The sequence below is a fragment of the Mustela putorius genome, unplaced genomic scaffold (genome assembly GCF_011764305.1).
Source record: "Mustela putorius furo isolate JIRA1106 unplaced genomic scaffold, ASM1176430v1.1 tig00000698_pilon_pilon_pilon, whole genome shotgun sequence".
Classification (NCBI taxonomy): domain Eukaryota; kingdom Metazoa; phylum Chordata; class Mammalia; order Carnivora; family Mustelidae; genus Mustela; species Mustela putorius.
The window spans coordinates 10,063,632-10,086,104 of NW_025421449.1; the positions used below are offsets into that span (position 1 = coordinate 10,063,632).

The 22,473-nt window shown below is 42.9% G+C and overlaps 1 protein-coding gene across 1 annotated transcript; it reads left to right on the top strand.

The window, feature by feature from the left end:
• The first annotated feature begins 128 nt into the window (after positions 1-128).
• Positions 129-20,358, top strand: CPHXL (cytoplasmic polyadenylated homeobox like). Its single transcript, XM_004765302.3, has 6 exons — positions 129-386; positions 1,146-1,508; positions 7,589-7,788; positions 10,499-11,018; positions 11,779-11,872; positions 20,210-20,358. Exons 2-6 carry the CDS (start codon positions 1,403-1,405, stop codon positions 20,232-20,234), a joined length of 945 nt encoding a protein of 314 aa, XP_004765359.1. The 5' UTR covers positions 129-386; positions 1,146-1,402; the 3' UTR covers positions 20,235-20,358.
• The last annotated feature ends 2,115 nt before the right edge of the window (positions 20,359-22,473 follow it).

The window sequence follows — 22,473 nt, forward strand, 5'->3', positions numbered from 1 at the left end:
GTCAGAGGTCAGACTGCCCCTGACTGTCAGAGGCTCACCCTGGGGTCTAAACTTCTCTTTGCCCCCAGTGTTCCTCAGGTCTAAGCGGGGGTGGGGAGTGGGGGGTGGTGAGGGGGGGTGTGGGGTGGGGGTGGAATAAGGCCTATTTTGTCAGGGTATTATGGGGATTAAATAAAATTAGCTTCAGTTGGTGCTTTAAAGAACGGAAATCAGGTTTTGAAAAGGCCGATTTGGGGATGTGATCAAGAGGCGTGTCCGGGGCGGGGCTGTGTTGTAAGGTGGGTCTAGGGTGGGCACCTCAGGGGTTTATTAGCGCGGCTCCGGCGCTCCAGTCACTTTATCATTCGGAAAGGCTCCCGACTAGAGGCTGGAGGAGGCTCCCAGTGGTGAGTTTCTCTGGGGGGAGGCAGCCTCCTGATGTTCTAGTGTGTTGTGGGGCTTTGAGCTTTCCTTTTTTCACAGTGCAGGCCTAGAGGCTGGGGACAGCTCCTGTCACTGATGTGACTGTGGTGCTCTGCGCTAGATTCGGGTGTGGGACATTCTGAGATGCTTGGGTTATTTAAAGATAAAACTTTGGTCACATAAAAGGGATTTCTTGTCAATTATATCTCAACAAAACTTGGGGGGGGGATTTAGGGAAAAAAGACCCAACCTTAATCAATAACAGACAATAAGGAACTGGTCTTGGAAAAAGATTTCTTATATTTTAGGTATACAGAAGTATTTCAGGGTGGAACAGTATGTTTAGGCTTCACTTCGGAATAAGGAGGGGCTGTTGAGACCAGTGGAAGGGGTAGTTTCGTGAGATGAGATAGGCCGTGTTGCTAGATCGCAGAGTTGAGTGACGGGATCGCCGGGTTCTTCAGACTCTTCTCTCTTAATTTTCATGTATGGTGAAAAGTTAATGGGATAAAGAGTTTAAAAAATGGCCCAAGTCCAAAGAGCTATCCTGGAAGAAAATGAAGTGGCACTAGGATTTTCGTTTTTCCTACTTCACAAAGAAAGCATTTGATATTCTGTGAAGTTCAGAAATCATTGGGAACTTTGCAAGCTTGGGATGTAGGAGAGACTTGATTGACCTTCCTGTTCTTTGAGAAAGTAGCTTCAGAAAATATGGGGATCTTGACTTTGATTTCTTTTTCTAGATGAACACTTACAGGAGGCGAGAAGGCTCTGTGTTCTGTTCAGCTGTACCTTGTGTCTTTTGCGTGGTACTCTAGTGAGTGACGTGTGAGTCATCTGTCAGAGGCCTCTCAGATACCCACTGGTGGATCCAGGAGTCCACGGGTCCCATCATCATCTCTGTCTCAGAGGCAAAACTGCATCAGAGTGATCCCGAAGCTGTGGTGGCCCAGCTGCAGTGCCGGTAGGATGTGGAGCCTTCCATGAAACTGCTGTAGAAATGGCCCTCAGCCCAGCGTCAGGAGAGCAGCCAAAGATGCAGAGTGTGGCCTGGGAGGAAGGTAGCCTTCAGCCCTGCCCCGTGAGCCATCAGCCTCAGAGCACAGGTAGGTGGACTCCAGAGCCCTGCTTCTAAGGGTCTGTGATGATACAAAAAAAGTCTGCTTACTTGCTACTTTTACTGAGTTTTTATTTTTTGCTAATTTTTTTTTTTAAAGATTTTATTTATTTATTCGACAGAGAGAGATCACAAGTAGGCAGAGAGGCAGGCAGAGAGAGAGAGAGGAGGAAGCAGGCTCCCTGCTGAGCAGAGAGCCTGATGCGGGACTCAATCCCAGGACCCTGAGATCATGACCTGAGCCGAAGGCAGCAGCTTAACCCACTGAGCCACCCAGGCGCCCCTATTTTTTGCTAATTTTTTTTTTAAAGATTTTATTTATTTATGTGAGAGAGGAGAGAGAGCAGAGACTATGAGAGGGGAGAGGGTCAGAGGGAGAAGCAGGCTCGGACTCTGGGATCATGACCAGAGCCGAAGGCAGTCACTTAACCAACTGAGCCACCCAGGTGACCCTGAGTTTTTATTTTTAATGAATGTGCCCATTTGCCTTTCAGAGACGCTGGGAAGTCTTTAAATAGATTGGTGGTGAGCGGCAGGGGGTAGGGAATGTGGTCAAACCTCAAACCAGATCTACCCCTATCCACTGCCCCCAGTCTTGGCCATCTCCAGATGGTCTCCCTAACCAAAGGCCCTGAGTACCATTTTGCCGTGGAACAGAGTGCTCTCTTGGTCCGTTGTTAGTGTCGTGTGTTCCTAAACCCTGCAGAACTTGGAGTCTCACACCAGAGGCTCAGGCGGAAGATTATAGATGTGAGAGTGATCCTGCTGTGACATCTCTTACCCCACTGATCACCAGGCTTGATTCTTGGCTGATCTGGATGCCAGGCCTGTGCCCCTTCCTCCCTTAAACACTCATCTGCCTCCCTCCCTAAGCTGCGCATTCCTTTGGAGGGGTCAGCCTTCCCCGATGGAGGAGGACCCTTCTTCGGTGAAGGCTGTACCAGTAGGTGGGCTCCCCTGCTAGTAGCTCCGAACAAGCCCTCAAACTGGAGATCCTTGACTCGTCTCAAGGGCAGTGGGGTAGGAAAGTGATGGGAGATTTTAAAAAGAGTGCTTCCTTTTACTTTACACCAGCTTCCTCCTCCCAGCAGCCGTGGATCAAAGATTTAAATAAAATTTCAGAGCTCAACTATTTTGTTTATATTTCCCATGAAGGAAATTGCCCGTTGGGCTTAGGCTAACTTGGACCGGGTTAATGTGGGAATCCATCCTGTTCCTTATCATCCGAGGCCCTGGGGTTTGCGGAGCCCAGCCTATGTGTCTGCTGTGAAAGCCAGATTCAACCTTCAGCCTTTGCCTCTTTTTGTTCATGCTCTTGGGCAACACCCTTACTGTCTTCCAACTTCTGTTACTTCCCAAGGTAAAAGAGGTGCATAATAACTTCCCTAGCACCCTAAATAGGAATTATGACACCGGGAGCAAATAATTGCACTATCTCAAGGGGTGAAATGATACGCTCATCGTCACCCAAAACCAGGAAAGTTTTGGTCCAGAGAGATGGATTTTATGAAAAACGAGAAATGGGGGCTTCTTTCCCTGATTCCTTCTGGCCCTTTCTGTTGATTTGTAGGATTGGGCTCAGCACAGAGGAAATGAACAACATTGCTGGGGGTTCATTAGCTTCCAGGTTTTGCAGGGGTCACTCCGTACTGCCCTCCTTTTAATACTCTTCTGAGGAAACACAGGAAACAGGAAGAAAATTATCATCATTAATAGTGTTTTCAAGACCTGCTTTGTTCCCTGGATTTTTTTTTTCCTATAGCCGCCACTCTAGTCTTCACTCCCACAAGTGGAAGTGTCTGCGTGTTACACGCGGGCTGTGAGTTGTTCTCCCTGGACGATGCCCTCCCCGCAGACAGACTCTGCATCTGTCTCTTCACTTGCACAGCAGGGAGGGGCTCTTAACGAAGAAGGTTGGATTTGGAAATTCCAGGGTAATTTTTCTCTTTAAGCCATCCCTGGCCTTTGTAGGCCTTCTTGGGATTATTTCAGACCAGGTTAGGGAAGCCTGGGGCTTTTTTGACATCTGCTGTGTTGATAGGGATGGAGACTCAGGGCTAGGAATCAGCCTCCAGAATGCTCTGTTGTGGCCTTCCTTCCTCTCCTGTTTCCAGTCAGTTAACATCTTTGGCTCTGGGTAATGGGTGTTCTGGAATTCAACATGGTTGCACCATTCCCCTATAGTCTATATGAGTTTCTGGAAGAAAAGGGCCAACAGTTATGGTGTTCTTAATATGAGCCGGGATTTATTCAAAATGCTTTGGATGAATTGTACATCTAATTTTTTCTTCATGGCTCCATGCTATAGATCTGCTTACGCCCTGTGACGTGGAGGTATGGGGACACAAAAGAGGTCCAGTAACTCATCCAGGAGCAGTTAGGAAGGACTTGAGTACCCTAGGGCCTCAAGTATTTGGAAATGTGTGGGGGTAGTTTTTTGTTCTCTGACTAGAGGGAGCCACTGGCAACCTTGTAGGTGGGAGACAGTGCTTCCATGAGGCAGGGTAGGAGTCCCTTTTTCAGAAAGCATTGATCCCAAATGCCAGGGGCTTCTCTGAGAATTAGCCTTGGTCTTTTTTTTTTTTTTATAATTTTTAAAAAAAATTTTTTATTAACATACAATGTATTATTAGCCCTAGGGGTACAGGTCTGTGAATCACCAGGTTTACACACTTCACAGCACTCACCATAGCACATACCCTCCCCAATGTCCATAACCCCACCACCCTCTCCCTACTCCCCCCGCCCCACCCCAAACCTCAGTTTGTTTTGTGAGATTAAGAGTCTCTTATGGTTTTTCTCCCTCCCGATCCCATCTTGTTTCATTTATTCTTTTCCTATCCCCAAACCCCCCACATTGCATCTCCACTTCCTCATATCAGGGAGATCATATGATAATTGTCTTTCTCTGATTGACTTATTTTTTTTTAAAGATTTTATTTATTTATTTGACAGAGCACAAGTAGGCAGAGAGGCAGGCAGAGAGAGAGAGAGGCAGAGAGAGAGGAGGAAGCAGGCCCCCCGCTGAGCAGAGAACCCGATATGGGGCTCGATCCCAGGACCCCGGGGTTAAGGACCCGAACTGAAGGCAGAGGCTTTAACCCACTGAGCCACCCAGGCGCCCCTCTGATTGACTTATTTCACTGAGCATAATACCCTCTAGTTCCATACATGTGCCATGTTTTCACCTGGGAAAGAAACAATGAAGGTGAGAAGGAAGAAAAAGAACTTTCTGGTGAGTTCAGGAATTCAGAAGCATAAACTGGGTCTGGTAGAAAGTAGAAACTGTGCTCAACAGTTTAAAGGGCACATATTGTGGGGCGCCTGGCTGGCTCAGTTGTTTAAGCCTCTGGCTCTTGAGTTTGGCTCAGGTCATGACCTCAGAGTCCTGAGAACCAGCCCTGCCTTGGGCTCCCTGCTCAGTGGGGAGTCTACTTGTCTCCCATTCCCTCTGCCCTCCCCCTGCTCACTCAGCACACACTCTCTCTTAAATAAATAAATCCTTTAAAAAAATGAAAGACACATGTTGGGCAGAGACAAACTATGATGAAAGTTTTCTTTTAAGGGTTTGATTTGTGCTTCTCTAGTGATTAGTAAAATTAAACATCTTTTCATATGCCTGTAGCCATTTGTGTATCTTTGAAGAAATATTTATTCAAGTCCTTTGCCCTTTTAAATCACATTTGTTTTAATCTTGAGTTGTAGGAGTTATTTATGTATGCTGGATATTAACCCTTTATTAGATATGATCTGCAGATATTTCCTCCCATTCCTTAGGTTATCTTTTCAATCTGTTGACTATCTTTTGATACATAATTTAAATTTTTGATGGAGTCTGATTTTTTTTTCCTCTTGTTGCCTGTGCTTCTGATGTCCTAACAAATGATTGCCAAATCCAATGTCATGAGATTTTGCCCCTGTTTTCTCCTAGGAGTTTTCTATTTTAGTTCTGTTGGGGTGCTTGATCTGTTTTTGAATGTTTGTATATGATGTAAGGTAAGAGTCCCAAGTTCAATTTTTTTGGCAGGTGGATATCCAATTTCCCAGCCCCATTTGTTGAGGAGACTATCCCTTCCCCTTGAATGGTCTGGGCACCCTTGTCAAAAACTGTTTCACCATATATGTGAGGTTTATTTTTGGGCTCTCTATTCGATTCCACTGGTCTACCTCTCCATCTTTATGTCTGTACCACACTTCTTATTACTCTAGCTTCGTGGTAAATTCTGAAATCAGAAGGTGTGAGATCTCCAAATTGCTCTTTTTCAAGGCTGTTTTGGCTATTCAGGGTCTGAGATTCCAAATGAATCTTAGAATGAATTTTTCTATTTCCACAAAAAAAAATACTATTGGAGAGGGGTTGATGCTTTGAATCTGTAAATCCACTTTGGATAGGAGCACCTGGAAGGTTCTGTCGGGTAAGCATCTGCCTTTAGCTTGGGTCATGATTCCCAGGGTCCTGGGATCGAGCCCCAAATAGGGCTCTCTGCTCAGTGGGGAGCCTGCTTCTCCCTCTGCCACTCCCCCTTGCTGGTGCTCTTGTGTTCTCTATCAAATAAATACATAAAACCTTTTAAAAAAATCACTTTGGATAGTACAGACATTTTACCAGTAGTTAGGTGTCCAATCCATGAACATAGATATACCTGTTTATTTGTTGTATCTTGTTTCATTTGCTTCAGCAGTGTTTCTCAGTCTCAGTAAGTTGTGTTTCCAGAAGTCTATCCATGTCTTCTAGGTTATCCAATTTGTTGGTGTAAACATTTATTCATGGTATTCTCTTACAGACATTTTTATTTTCATGACATTGATTGTAGTGGCCTCATTTCTGAGTTTATTTTTTTTCCTTGGTTAATCTAGGGAAACATTTATCAACTTTGTTGATCCTTTCGAAAGAAAAACAACTGTTTTGTTGCTTTTCAATTTTTTTTTTTCTATTTCATTATCTCTGCTCTCATCTTCATTAGATCCTTTATCTTCTGAGTTTGGGTTCAGTTCTTCTAGTCTCTTGAGGTATAAAGCTAGATTGTTCATTTCAGATCTTTTTAAATGTGCTTGTTTAGAACTGTAAACTTCTCTTTTAGCAATGCTATCATTGCATCCCATACATTTTGGTGTTACATTTTTCATTTGTCTTAAGGTATTTTCTCATTTCACTGTGGCTTCTTTAACCCTTTGGTTGTTTGAATTTATTGATTAGTTTTCAGATTTGTGGGTTTTCCAGTTTACGTTCTGAGATTGATTTCTAGTTTCATTCCATTATGATTGGGAGTGGGGAGGAGTGTGATTCCAATGTTACTGAATTTAAGACTTATTTTGTTGTCTGACATTATGGTCCAGAGAATGCTATTTGTGTGCTTGAGAAGGACGTATGTTCTGCTGTTAGATAGAGTGTTCTGGATTGTCATGTCCCACTAGCTTATAGTGGTGTTCAAGACCCCTGTTTCTTTGTTGTCCTTTTGTTTGGTTGTTTTATCCGTTATCGAAACTGGGACATCGAAGTCTGTTGTTATCGTGTTTCCTGTTTCTTCCTTCAATTTTTGTCAATGGTCACTACATATATTTGGAAGTTCTGAGGTTTGGTTCATAAATATTGAAAATTGTTTTAGCTCCTTGGTGAATTGACCCTTTATCATTTTATAATGTCCTCCATGTCTCTGAACAGTTTTCAACGAAGTGTACCAACATAGAAATGCAGATTTCCTATTTAATCTTTGTTTTCCTTCCCCCACCCCACCCCCATACATCTACTTTGTGGGTAGATTATTATATCACACCCATTATTGCATGGGTGTGAGCTGACTTATTTTGTATTTCTTCAGTTACTAATGAGGCTGAACATTTTCTCATCTATCTTTTCCCCTAGTGTGTGACTCTTGGACTAAAGAAACTCTTCCATATCCTGGCTCAAAGATAAGCATTTAACTCATTAGCAATCTTATAGATAGGTATGAGGGGCGGCTTTACTTTCTAAAAATTTTATTTTATGAATCGTTAGTCAGTGAATGATCCTTTTTTCCCCCTCTAGATACCATCAGTATTCCCCCAATGCTTTTGTTTTTCCATTTATAGGCTTTTCAGGATTCCCGAACGTAGATCATAACAAAGTAAAAGAAACAACAGGGAGAAGAATAAACAGAAAACCAAGACGTAAATTCACTAAGGATGAATTGTGCCTACTTAATCACGTATTTGAAGAAACTCCTTACCCTGATTTTATCATTCGAAAAAAACTGGCTGAACAACTGTGTTGTCAAATATATGCGATTGATGTAAGTAAAATTTTCAAAGTTTTTGTAGACAATATGGGGAATGCAAGAAATTAAGAAAAAGCTTAATAGTATTTCAACACATGGGACAAAGTATTGACATTTGGGTCACTTTTCTTGTTCATCTCAGTGTGGGTATGAATATGTTCTCTGTTTCCTGGAAAAATCTGACACTGGTGAGGCAAGTTTGGAAGCAGAAACCAGTCAAGAACATATTGCAATCATCTCAAATCAGGAGGACAATGGTGGTTTGGACCAGGCCATTGGTTGTAGTACAGACAAGATGGAAAGATTCATGATTGTTTGCTAAGAGAGCTCTGCATTCTGTCTCATAGCGTATGCAATAAAGAGGGCTCCAAAATGTTGGCTTAAGCAAATTGAAGATTGAAGTTGCATTTAATATAGGGAGGGCCCAGGAATGGAGGTTTTATGACAGACAGAAGCACTAGGAGTTTCACTATGGGCACACGATGTTTGGTTTGCCAATTAAACCTCCAGAGATGGGAAGTGAACAGTTGGGACATACAGGTCTGAAGTGCAGGAGAAAGGACTTGATAGGGTCCCCCCAACTGGCACAATACCTCACAGCTTTAGTGGTTGCTTCACAACTATTTGTTGCATGAGCCAATATCCTTTATAAGTTTTATTTATTTAAGTAGGCTCTACACCCAACATGGGGCTCAAACCTCAAGAGTCACGTGCTCATCTGACTGAGCCTGCCATGTGCCCCATCATGAACCAAATCTCAGCTACAATTTTGGAAACCATTGGTGAATCATCAGCTGTATGAGATTATTAGAATTGTGATATTTTTATACACACAATTATCATATTTCTCTTCCGTTATTGTCCATAAATCACTTGATTGATTGGTTGCTCGACAACAGGAAGACCTAAGTAGCTTTGAAGGATACAAAGTACAGGCAAATATAATGGAGTAATGATGTTCAACTGTAAAAGTTTCATGAACTAGAAACATTGTGAGGAAAATACAAACCAGCGATTCCATACAAATAAGTAGAAAATCTGAATAAGTAATAACCAGGAAAGAACCGGGTGGTCAGATACATAAACATTCTTAGGCCGTGTTTTCCTCTTTTCTTTCTTTTTTTTTTTTTTAATATTGTGTTTTCTTTACATTTCTGGATCCATGACTTGGGTTTCTCAAGTTCAAACTATCTTTTTGGTTTTTTTAAAAGATTTTATTTATTTATTTGACAGAGATCACAAGTAGTCAGAGAGGCAGGCAGAGAGAGAGGAGGAAACAGGCTCCCTGCCGAGCAGAGAGCCCGATGTGGGGATCTATCCCAGGACCCTGAAATCATAGGGCAGAGGCTTTAACTCACTGAGTCACCCAGGTGCCCTCAAACTGCTTTTTAATCTTTATTTTAAAAATGTATTCATTGTCCATACTTGGCTGAGGGATAGTTTTATAAGAGGATTCATAATAGGAAGTTCACACATGAGTGTTCAAATTAGAATTGGATGCACATGCTTAGAGAGAAATGTCTGTGATGTGATCTGGAAGCAAACATGGCTTGGGGGAGGATCTTAGGAAGCTGTTACATTAGAGGAAGTGAGCACACTTGCTTTTTGGTTGAGTCTTCATGAGATGATCTTCTAATTGGCCCTATGACATCTGACAAACTGACTCTTGCAACTCTGCTTTCTGTAAAATTATCAATGTTGGGCAGTTGCCAGAATGAGTGTTTGGAGGTGTCAGATTCACTGCGCATAGAGTTTTGTTTTAAGCAATCATCACGAGTGAATCGGAGATCCTTCCAGCTTCAGTGCTACTAATGGCCTCAAGCATTCCTGAACTTGGAGACAGAAGGGATTCCGGAGTGTGCAAATGGCCAAAGGCCCCCCTCAGACACTGTTACCCATGCTACAGGACTAACTGACCTACCACAACCATGGCTTATTAGAATGGATGGTCTCAGAAAGCATTGCATCATTTCCAACCCACCCCCACAAAGTCCTAGGGATGATGGTTGGTGTGTATAACTTACTTTAGGGAGGAAAAAAAAAGGGAGACTGGAAGTCCTAAGTAGAATACATAAGGTCACATCAAATACACAGTCAAGTTATGAGACAAGCTCTTGCCTATGTGTAGCCTCAGAAAACAAATTTCGAAACACGATTTAGAACATGTGGAATCATGAGTTCATTCTGGTGTGGCAGCTTGAGTAAAAGTAAGTTGTATGGGGGCAGCACTTGGGTGGCTTGGTTAAGCATTCGACTCTTGGTCTCAGCTCAGGTCTTGATCTCAGAGTCCAGAGTTTGAGTTGCACATGGGGCTCCACCCCTGGGCATGGAGCCTACTTGAAAAGCAAAACCAAAAAACCAAAAAAAAAACCCAAAACACTTGTGGTGTGGGGAAAATTCAGTGTGCTTGGGGAACAGCTGGGAGTGAGTTCTGTCTAAAGGCAGAGGAGGCTGCCAACAGGTTGGGGGCGGATTTGGAAAGGTTTGCATGGACAGGAGTGAGGTGGTTGGGCATTTGGAACTATGCTGCATGGCTTCATCACCACAAGTGCAGCCCAGGAAAGAAGGCCTTTATTTCCTACCTCTCACTTAAGGTCAGGAGGAGAGTCACTGACGAGACACTGAGATGAGGCCGAACTATGATCTCTCCCACCTTATGGAAATGCACCATGCAATGATACCGGATAAGCCAACCTGATAAATCATGAGTTTCTTTTCTCTTTAGAACTGGTTCCAGAACAGAAGAGCCCGCCTGCCTCTGAAAGAGAGACAGAGAATATCCGCTGCTAGGAAACTGCATGCATTCCCTATCCAGGGTCATTCACATGGAAGCCTCCAGAACCCCCAGGCAGAGTCTCCCATCGGGGCCCTGGAGCAGACCTGCTCCTCTACCCTGAAGGCTCTTCTAGGAGGCACGGACTATTTCTCTCCTGAGACACAATGGGTTCCCAGTCAACAAGATGGTTCGGGGGACACTGGGGTCCCAGGCATTAAAAAAGAACTGAGCTGTGCTTCGGAGTATCCGGATGACACAGGGAGCAGATTGTATCCCAATTTTTCATCTTACAGCTACGGATCAGTGATCTGTCTTCAACCTTCTGCTTCCATGCAGTATTTTGAGAAGCATGAGCCCAGCACTGGGCAGAGCTGGAACTCGAGGGCCTCCATTCTGCCACAAGTTCATAGTCAGCAAGAGGAGAGGTGGCAGCAGCAGCAGGCCTGCTGTCCTTACCCACTGTATCAAGGTCAGCAGCAGAATGGCTACTTGCTATCCTCTACAGCAGCCTTGGCTTCAGAGGAATCAAGACACATTGTGTTCCAGGATCAGCTGATTATGCATCTGAATCCTGGGGATTCAGGGCAGCAGGTGCCCTTCCTTCAGTCACAACAGCAGGGCGGAGGTTTTCAAACCAGTAGTGGTCAGGTCTCTGCTAACACACAGTGAGCAGGAGAAGGCAGCAGCTTTGGGCTGATGGGTCTGCAAAGGTCCACCACTGGGACCAAGGATGTGGCTCCAGAAAATGGTTCTAAGCTTCAGAAAAGAACAGCCATAGGTCATCATCCCGTGGTCATCCATCCACACAGCAGCCCAAGGCAAAGGCCTCTCTAGAGCCTGAGCCTAAGCCCTGTGTTCAGGGTAGCTCCATGAGCTTGATGGTCCTCCTAGTAGGGCGGCAGTGTCCCCCAGGGCTCAGCCCCTGGCTGTGCAGTTCATAGTGCCTTGGAGAAAAGCTGGACTAGAGTCTGGAGTAGAAAACCAGCCAACAGGGAGAACACAGGTGTCAATGAGCAACAGTTTGGGCTTCAGTAAAAAGAGGCTTTTAACACAGCATCTGCCCTAGATATCGTTCCCTCCCCCCACCTCAGAGACAAGATAGCCTTCAAGAATTATGAGGATACAAAGAACCCTCCCCTGCACTTTGCTGGGGCGGGGAGGGTTGTGGGAGTGGAGGTTGCCGTTGGGTTAGCCTGCAAGGCTGCTGCAGCACATCTCTCTACTCACAGAAGCAGGGCAGCAGCCACATGTCTTCGCTGGAGCCCTGACTACAAAGGCCATCCCAACAATGTCAGCTTGGTCAACGAGGAGGCAGCCCCTCAGGTGAGACCAATTGAGGGAGGCACTGGAAGCAGAGCTCTGAAGAGCCCCAGGGTGATCCTGTACCCTAGCTGGCAGGCAGCCCTCACCGGTCCTCTTGGCTGAGAGTTGCTGCCTGGGAATTGATTTAGAGTGTGGATGGGCACCAACAAGATCTCACAAGATCTGAGAGTACCCAGTTGAGCATTTAAAAGCTGTGTTGTTAAACCAGTGTTTTTGAGGACTAGCCTGGTCTCTGTGAACTTCCAACTTTGAAATGTTTTTCATAATTTTGAGCATTAGGGTACAGAATCATTTCTCAAACATTTTGGAGCATTTGCTGTCAGTCTCCTATGCTTTCCCCTACACTGTGTAATGTGTTTTAACGTATTTTAGATTTTTAACCCAAATCCTGTCCTATTAATTGCAGAATAAAGCATGTCTCCTACGTCTTTTTCAAGGCAATCCGACATGCAGATCTATTTCATTTTGCAAATATCTCCCATCTGTTACTACAGATCAGACTGAGAGTAGGTGGGGAATTAGCAGCTGTGATGAGTATGATTTGCATAGTCACTTTGCACAGCCACTAGGAAATATTCCTAGTTAATATTCCTATTGAAGTTGTAGATGTTTGGCAAGTCTGCTACAGGATGTATCCTTTAAAGAAACTTGCATGTACTTACACAACATAGCCCCCGAATAAATATCACATAAAGTAATAATCCTGCACAATTCAAAATAATAGACCAGAACTGTCTAGTTGAGAGTTCTGGTATACAATGTTCAGTGAAAAATCAAGTTGCCTAATTTTTATAGCATGATGTTTATAAAAATGAAATAAGAGCTTCATCAATAAATAGCATTGGTTATTCTTGGGTACACATATAAGCAGCAAGAACAAAAACATGGGCTAGGTTTATATTCACTGAATCATGGAGAGTTGCAATAGGCGAGGAGGAAAATACCTTTTATATTATGATGCATAGCCTATATATACTGAGTTACAGCCAGGGGTAGCGTCATTGTCTACATTTCCCATTTCACACTCAGTATGATATTTACTATATTATGTATTATCAGTTTCTGCCAAAGGAATCCATTTACTTCTGATTGGCTCAGTTTATTTCCTCCTGTACAGATTTTGAAAATTTCAATTCCCTTTTTTCATTGATTACCACAATATAGTTTCTAATCCTGTAACCTGTTCATGTAGGGATTTAGATAGATTTTTCTTATATTAAAAGAATGTTTGGGACGCCTGGGTGGCTCAGTGGGTTGAGGCCTCTGCCTTCAGCTCAGGTCATGATCCCAGGGTCCTGGGATCGAGTCCCGCATCTGGCTCTCTGCTCAGCAGGGAGCCTGCTTCCTCCTCTCTCTGCCTGCCTCTCTGCCTCCTTGTGATTTCTGTCTATCAAATAAATAAATAAATCTTTAAAAAAAAAAAAAGAATGTTTGTGTTCTTGGAATAACCCAGTTAGGTTATGAGGTATCCTTATGTATTTCTGGATTAAAGATGCTAATTTGTTTTGGTTGCTAATATTTTTTGTAAGATCATGACATCTGTTCATGAAGGAGAAGGCCTCTAATTTTCTTTAGTGACACTATCTTTAGGGGTTTGGATCATGTTAAGATAGCTCTGGAATGATTTATGTAGGCCACCACTCATCATTTAAAATCTTGTGTAAAAATTTATCCCTTTATTAAATGAATTTCCTAATGAATCAGTTTGGTCTGATGTTTTCTTTATCAGGAGAGTTTGGTCTACTAATTGTATGTTTAAATGATTATAGGACAACCATTTCTCCTTGAGCTATTTTTGGCAAGTTAAATTTCCCCCTCAATATCCATCTCACCTGAATTTTCAAATTTATTGCCATAAAGTCATTGGAAACATCCTCTTTATGCGTAGAGCATATAGAGTATGAGTAGTAGAATAGAGTAATGTATTTTGCATTTTGCAGTTCAAATTTGTACTTTTATTTTTCTTCTTTGTCAGAGGTTTGGAAAAACCCAGGTAGTATGTATGGAGCTTGTATTTCCCTGTGGACAGGACTTCCCCAGGCCAAGGAGGGTGCCAGGAGTCGGGTCTGGGTGGGTGGATGTCCCTGTGGACCAGCTCAGAGGAACCTCTCAATTCAGCCTTGAGCGGTGGATCCTGCTCCCTGCAGGGCTATCAAAAGGCACCTGCTCCCTTGAGGTCCCCGCCGCCCTTCTCAGACTCCCACGTGCGTGCATCCATGTGTGTGCCCTTGCGACAAAGGCGTCCAGCCAGGAGCTGGTGCAAGTTTGGGGTCAGACTCCAGGCTGGGGCTTGTGGGGCTTTCTTCTGCAAGAACACTCCATCCAGCCGGTGTGCGGAGTGTAGCACGGGGACTCAACAAGGGAGTCCTGTCCCTCTCTCACTGCTGTGCCTGAGAGCTGGGGACCAGAAGTGTCAAGTTCTGGCTCTGGGTCAGGTCCAGGTCCCTGGAGTTGTCAGGTGCCTCCTGTGAACGCCTGTTGAAGTGAGGCAGAGACTTGGGTGCCAGAAGCCACTGTTTTGCCTCTGGAGCAGGAACTGGATTTTCTGGTTCATGATCTAGCTGGATCTTAGACTTGGGGGAAGAAGGTCAGAGCATCCTTCGGTTTGGCGGGAGAGTTGGGACTCACCCCCCAGGCCTGGGTAAGAACCCACCAGCCATACTGCCGTTCAACAACAGATCTCCTTGGGAGGGTAAACTATTTATTTATGAATGTTTTTCACATTTTCTGCAAAGAATGCTTAGAATAGGATTAAGTCCTGTGTCAGGCTCCCTGCTTAGTGGAGAGCCTGCTAAATCCCTCTGCCCCTCACCTAGCTTGTGCTCTCTCTTTCTCTCTCTCTCTCTCTACCTCCCTCTCTCTCTCTTTCTCCCTCACTCTGTCAAATAAATAAATAGATGAAATCTTAAAAAAAAAAAAAGCAAAGGCAGTTTCATTTAAAAAAAGAAGAAGTATAGGCTTTACAAGAAATGGTATTCGAAGACCTTAGACATCTTCATGGAAAAGAATCAAGGAGACAGCTGTCTCACACTCTATACAAAACTTAAATTATTTCAGTTGGCAAATATCAGATCCATTTTCATAACCTGTAGAACTCCTTCTACATGTATGTTGCAAATCTGGGAAGGTGACTAGTGATCCTAAGAGCTCCCATCTCTGACAAATCCTGAGAATCACATAAGGGAAACAGAATCATCCTGGGAAATGATTTAAAAATAAAACTAATGGCATGGTATCAATGTTGTCAAATTGTTATATAGAACCTTTTCAGACACATTTGTACCACTAATATGTGGGTGTGTATGCACACACACGTGTGTCTGTTTTGATTTCCAGATAATTAATGAACGTACAGTTCATATTAGGCACAATAACTTATGCTGGTTGTACTTCGATGATAAATACTGGGGTTGGAATAGTCTGACCCTTGTGTTTTAGTGTCTAATAGGTACCTAGACATGCTATGAAGGATATCCATTGCATGGCTGTTTGTAGTAGTGTGACACTGGTGTGTTTGCAGATATAAGCTATGAATTAGATCTGTGTGTCCTGACCTCATTCTAACACCTTCCAGTGCAAAAAAGAGAAAGCGAAAGGCTGAAAAGTTGTACAATGGAGCAGAATGCAATTTGATAACACAATGAAGTAATATTTTTTCAAGGATATTTTTGTTGTACAAAAGTAGAACCACACACACCCTGCTATACACCAACATAGTCTAGAAACGATCACTTCAAAAGAAAGGAGAAAATAGAAAATAAGGATAATTTTAAAAATTGAGATAAAATTGACATGTAACGTGTAAGTTTAAGTGTACAACACATGGAGTTGATACATTTATACTGCGGTGTGACTGCGTTGTCACATTAGCTCATACCTCATCACGTCACATCATTGGCATTTCCTCTAGTGGTGGGAGCAGCTGAAATGGAATCTCTTAGCAAGCTGAGTGTTTGCAGTGGAGCTGTGTTGTCTGTGGTCTCTGTACTCTATTAGTTCGCCAGGACTTATGCATCTATTAGTTTCAGACGTGGATCCTTACGCCCCATCTGTCCTGTCCCCCTGCAGTGGCGGGCCAGTTTATATTGCCACCAAGGGTGCACGAGGGTCCCGCCAAACCATGTTATTGTTTCCCTGAGTTCACTGAGTTGTGTTCTCTTGAATCTCATGGAGTTAATTAAAATAATTATTAACAAAAAAAAATTTCAGATAACTTAAAGCTCTCCATTTCTTTGGGGTCAGTTACTTGACAATTACGGTGATGTGGTGGCATCATGTTTCCTTGCATTTCGTGTCTCTGCTGGTTTTGCATTGATGGCTCTGCACAGTCATGTCCTTCGGTCTTTTCAGACTGGTTTCTGTGGGGAAAAACTTCCACCCGGAGGTGGTTCTGTGGGTGCTGGTGGGATGCAGTGTCTCTGGCTCCTGGGAGGGCATGGTGGTGGCTTCACCAGTGGCATTTGCTGTTGGACAGATAGCGGAAATCTCCTGGGGCTGACATTGCAGAGGTCATGCAGGTGGCCTTGGTAAGTAATGTTGCTGGGGTCCTCAGAGGTGAAGGCTTCTTGGGTTCTCCTGCTCTTCTTTTATCTGCAGGGTGAAGTGGTTTCGGCTGGTGGGGCTGGGGGGAAGGCAGCAGCATTGGCCCGGGCCTGACGAGCTGTAGTCATGGCTTGGACCTAGGGGGTAGAGTACCCTGGCAGCACAGCCTGGGGATGGTAGGTCAAAGTCTCAAATCTGGCCCCAAGGGGTAGTCATGAGTCAGCGGCAGTATGCTCTGATGGTATAGGTGGTTCACTAAAGCCATGTTTGGGGACCTGGAATCAGAGCGGTAACAGTTCAAAACCATGAGTCGACACGTGGGTAGGGCGCAGCAGTGGCCACACAGGAAGGCAAGGACAGTTCAGAGCCATGTCCTGGGACTCTGGCCCCAGCCAGCAATAAGGAGTCAGGGCCATGAGCAGGGACCTGAGGAGTTGGGCTCAGTGCTGGCAGTGCTCTCAGGCAGTGATGGTCCAGAGTCGTCACCTGGGGTTCTGCAGGCTCAGGGCAGTGGCATTGCTCCTAGGTGATGACCTGTCAGGGCGGCAACCTGAGTGCATCATGGAGCTCAGGGGAACAGTGGCAATGATGAGTCGGAGCCATGACCCGGGACCCAGGGGAAAGGACTCAAGGGCAACAGCTGGCCAGTCCTCAGAATGACAGTTCAGAGCTGCAACCTGAGATCCAGTGGGTGGGTGCAGGCCAGAGGCTGCTCCTGTCTGAGGGGCTGTGGTATTTTGATCCCGGAGAGTGGGGCACAGTGGCAACTGGGACTTCTGGGAGCAAGCCTCACCCCAAGTGACAGCCCCAGCATGTGGAAGTAGACACAGTGGCGGGGACTCAGGCCGTTCCACCAGCTGGGAGCAGCACTGCAGCAGACTGTGAAATACCTGGGTAGCAAAGCCTGCACGTGTCCACAGCAGTGAGGCTCTCCGGGGTTCTCCTGCTGTCTTTCTCCCCCCTGCAATGACACTCCTCTTAGGGGATCCCTTGTGGTTCCAAGCTGCCCTTGACTGGCGAATGGGAAGATACAGGTTAATGCACTTCCCATAGTCTTCAATGTGGCTCTTTTCAACTTTTGAGGTCTCCAGGCCTTTGGCTGCTTTTTAAAGTCCAGAGCTTTCTCTGAGCTATTTTTGGGGACATTTATTTATTTATATTTTTCCTCATTTTATTTATTAAAATAAAGAAAAATTTTAGTTCCAGTATAATTAACATACAGAATTGTATTAGTTTCAGGTGATTAATATACATTCAGATGTACAATCTTATACATTACTCAGTGCACATCATGATAAGTGTGCTCTTAGCTCCCTTTTACGAATCATGTCACCCATCCCCCACCCACCAACCTTCTGGGAACCACCAGTTTGTTCTCTATAGTTAAAAATCTGTCTTTTGTTTGTCTCTTTTTTCCTTTGTTTTGTTTCTTAAATTCCACATATGAATGAAATCATATGGCACTTGTCTTTCTCCAACTGACTTATCTCAGTTAGTTTTTTTTTTTTTTAAGATTTTATTTATTTATTTGACAGACAGGGATCACAAATAGGCAGAGAGGCAGGCAGAGAGAGAGGAGGAAGCAGGCTCTCTGCTGAGCAGAGAGCCCGATGTGGGGCTGGATCCTTGGACCCTGGAATCATGACCTGAACAGAAGGCAGAGGCTTTAACCCACTGAGCCACCCAGGTGCCTCTCAGTTATTTTATTAAAAATGTTGTTGTTGTTGTTGGGGGAGAGATGCACATTGAGACTTCCTAGTTCACTATCTTGCTGATGTCCTCCTCTACCTTTTTTGGTTCATTTCTTCTTATGGGAGTTTTAGCGCATGGTGTCTTTAAAGAAATTTGTCAGCTTCATCTAGGTTATCAGATTTGTAGGCAGAGTTTAAATTTTTAAATTTAATTAATTTATTTAAAAATATTTTATGTATTAATATTAATTTATTAATAAATTTATTTTTAATAAATTATTTTATTTTAAATTAAATTTATTAACTAAATTAATTGATTAATTAATTTATTTTTAAATAATTTATTTATTTACTTGGCAGAGAGAGAGAAAGAGAGAACAAGCAGAGGGGAGTGGGAGAGAAAGAGGCAGGCTTCCCACTGAGCTGAAGTGCTTGATCCCAGGACCCTGGGATCATGACCTGAGAGCTGAAGGCAGAAGCTTAACCGACTGAGCCACCCAGGTGCCCCCGTAGGCCGATATTTTTTTAAAAGTATTCCTTTATTAGCTTTCAAGTTATCCTCTAGCTCAGAGATACTGTTTTTGGTCTACCAAAAAGCATTGATCAAAAGCATTCTTCATTTCCATTATAGTTTTTTCATCAGTAGCATTTATTTTTGGTTCTTTCTAGTTATTCCCTGTCTCTGTTTACTTTACCCATCTGTTCTGGCATGCTATCTACTATATCAGTTAGAGTCCTTATAATATTAATAACAGCTGTTTTAAAGTCTGGGTTTGATATTCCAATATCCCTGTCAAGTCTGGTTTTGATGCTTACTCTGTCTCTTCAAATTGTGTTTTCTCTCTTTCTTTTGTTGTATGTCTTGTAATTTTTCCCAGCTTTATTGAGATGTAATTGACATACAACATTGTGTAAATTTATAGTGTACAATGTGATGATTCTATATATATATATTCATTGGGAAACGATTATCAGAATACAGTTAGTTAACACATCCATCACCTCATGTAATTACCATTTTTTTTTGTGGTGAGAACATTTAAGATACTGTTTTAGCAAATTTCATGTATACAATACAGTATTATTGTAGTCAGCATGCTGTATATTAGATACCTAGAACATACTCACCTTATAACTGAAATTTATTCCTTTTGATGGATATCTCCTCATTGCCCCCAAGCCCACCACCGACTCCAGTCCTGGGCAACTACCAATCTCCTCTCTCTTTCCATGAGTTCATCTTTTTAAGATTCCACAAAAAGAACATAAAATATGTAAGTTTTTCTTGGTAGCCAGGCATCGTGTGCTGGGTAAAAGGAATTGCTTTACTAGACTTTTAGTAATATGGTAGTGAGGTGTGGGCCGAGGGGAAGCATTCTATCGTTCTATGATTATGACTTAATCTTTTCATTTTATTTTAATAAACATATAATGTATTATTAGCCCCAGGGGTACAGGTCTGTGAATCGCCAGGTTTCCACACTTCACAGCACTCACCATAGTACATACCCTTCCCAATGTCCACAACCCCACCACCCTCTCCCAACCCCCCGACCCCCAGCAATCTTCAGTTTGTTTTGTGAATCTCTTGTTTCAAGAGTCTCTTATGGTTTGTCTCCCTTCCAATCCCATCTTGTTTCATTTATTATTTTTCTACCCCCCAAGCCTCCCACGTTGCATCTCCACTTCCTCATATCAGGGAGATCATTTGATAGTTGTCTTTCTCCAATTGATTTATTTCGCTAAGCATAATACTCTCTAGTTCCATCCCCGTTGTAGGACTTAATCTTTTTATAAGACTATGCCTCTGGACTGTGGGATTCACAATTGTTTCTTGGATTCTTTTGTCTATTGTAGGTGGGAGAAGATGGGTAGGCTTCTCTCACATGGAGGGCTAGAGCTGGCGGAAGTTAGGTGTTCACCTCTTACCAGGTCAGGTTCAGTTCTGATAGGATCTCAGCAGGCTAAGTCTGATTAACTAGTTCTTCCTGAGTGTAAGTTTTGTTAAGAAGAACAGGATACTCTGTTGTATTTAAAAAATGGTTTCTTTTGTCCTCCTCCTGGCAGAAGCACCAGGTAATTTGTCTATAATATTTATTGTCAGAATTTCGTCAAGCTTCCAGAGATAAGTCTCATGATACTGTGGTGCCCCTCAGCAAAATACCAGCAAACCCGGTTGAACAACATATTAAAAGGATCATATGCCACAATCAGTTGAGATTTATTCTTGGGATGCAAGGATGGCTCAACGTACCAAATCAGTAAGTGTCATGTAGTATACTAACAGAATTAAGAAAAAAAATCAAATGATCATCTCAATAAATGCATTTGACAAAAATTTAACAATAATTGTTTTTGTGGGTTTTTTGACAATACATGTTACCCTTGAAAAAATACATCATTTCATGATAAAGACTCTCAACAAATTATATGTAGAAGGAATTTACCTCAACATAATAAAGACCATATATGACAAGCCCACAGTTTACATCATACCTAAGAATGAAAGGCTGCCCCCAAGCATTAATTGGACAGAACTGCTAGAATGGTGTAGCTATCAGAGGACAAATAGCCCAAATCCCATACTGAAATATTGTGAATGGCAAGATCAACATGGAAGTGGAAATAATCTGCATTTATCCAGTTTTCAAAGAGATACCTGGAAAAAGCACAATTATATCAGAGAGGCTGTGTTCCAACTGCCAACAAATATCTCAAAGCAACTTTCTAGGGGAAAATTCAGAGATCAGGATATTGTATTCAATGTTATAATATCAATATGCCTTTGACTATGGGGACCTCAGTTTGAGGGCATACAGGGAAGAACAATATTTCTTTCTCTTTATGCTCATGTTCCAGATGACAGAGATAGCATTTACTGAAATCCTAGTAATAAAAGTATTCTGTGGGAACATGTGGTGATTGGTGGGTTGAGTGGTGCTGGGTTCATTTGAATTGATGTTGAGGAGAGAATGTCCAGGAAGCAGTGTGGGATGACATTTACTCTGCAATGGTGCTCTCCAATGTATTCATTGCTTCCAAGTTTCCACTTGTGTTTAAAGCTTCTTTTCTGATAATATCTGCAGTAATCAGTCTAGAGAACTGATGTACATTTGTGCACAATGCCCAGGACATAACAGCAGATCCACAGATATTGGTGTCTTTAGCATCGAAGCTTTATCATGAGTTATCAGATTTTCCGTAGAAAACACCCAGAAATGCATCCCTAGACTGATTCCAGGATTAAGGAAGCAATGATAGCGTTTCATTGTTTGTCAACAATTATGTTGTGGACCATTGTTTCAAAGTTAGGTATTGGGTTCCCAATAGCTTCCTTGTTAAGAGTTGACTCTAAATGCAGAGAGGGGAAAATGGAATGAATCTGTGTCCTGTCGGGTGTATTGTTCATTACTTACTGCCTCACAGTTTCTAGAGATCTTATCAGAGAAGACGTTGAACAAAACACACTTCCTATTTTGTAATCCTATCACCAGGAGGAGATAATGCAGGTGGAGGGAAGACATGCAGACATTTACAAAACCAAAGGTTATAGATGAGGAGGGAGAGGAAGAAGCATCAGGACACCTATTCATTGGTTAAACTGTGAGGGAGGATACAGTGGGTTAGATCAAAGTATCGATCAAAGATTTTCTATCTGAGAAGCAAAATTCAAGTGTATATTATGTGACTAGAGGCTGGTGTTCTGAGCAGATGGGATTAAGTTTTGAGGCCTCAATATCTTCTACAGGGAGGATGAGGTCTTGACCTGGTGCAGATAATTCTCTTAACAATTTGTCAGGTGAGTTTAATTTTATAGGGAGGCTGCTTGGCTTAATGGCTTTGCTGAGGCCACACGACTTCTGGTAACGAGCGCAAGGAAGTAGCCAGCGCTTAATACATTATTTTTCTCACATTAGTGAAAGTCAGTGCATATTTTTGGAGCTATCATGCATATGAGTAGCATACACTTAGCCTGAAAAAGTCTTTGCCCTCATAGATGAAGACTTTGAAGAATGCTTTTAGGTCAGATGATTTCTTTTTTTAAATGTACTCAAACATTCAATAATCACGTAGTCACCCTTGGGCATATTTGTACATTAAAGTGGTTGGTGTCACAACATCTCTACCACAAATGCTTTTCCATGAGCTCAGAAAGGGAAAAAAAAAGCTGGAAATTCATGATACTATTTTTTTTTTTTTTTAACGCAGCGGTGTTTTAGGGAGTTGGCTCATAGTAGCTCTTGAGAACATATTCAGGAATTTTGCAATTCCGTTGTTAAACCATTTGCAGTTTAAAATCATGGAAATCAGCAAACACTACCAATGAGTACTTTTTACTTCAAAGAGCTGGTTTACCAGTACGCCACT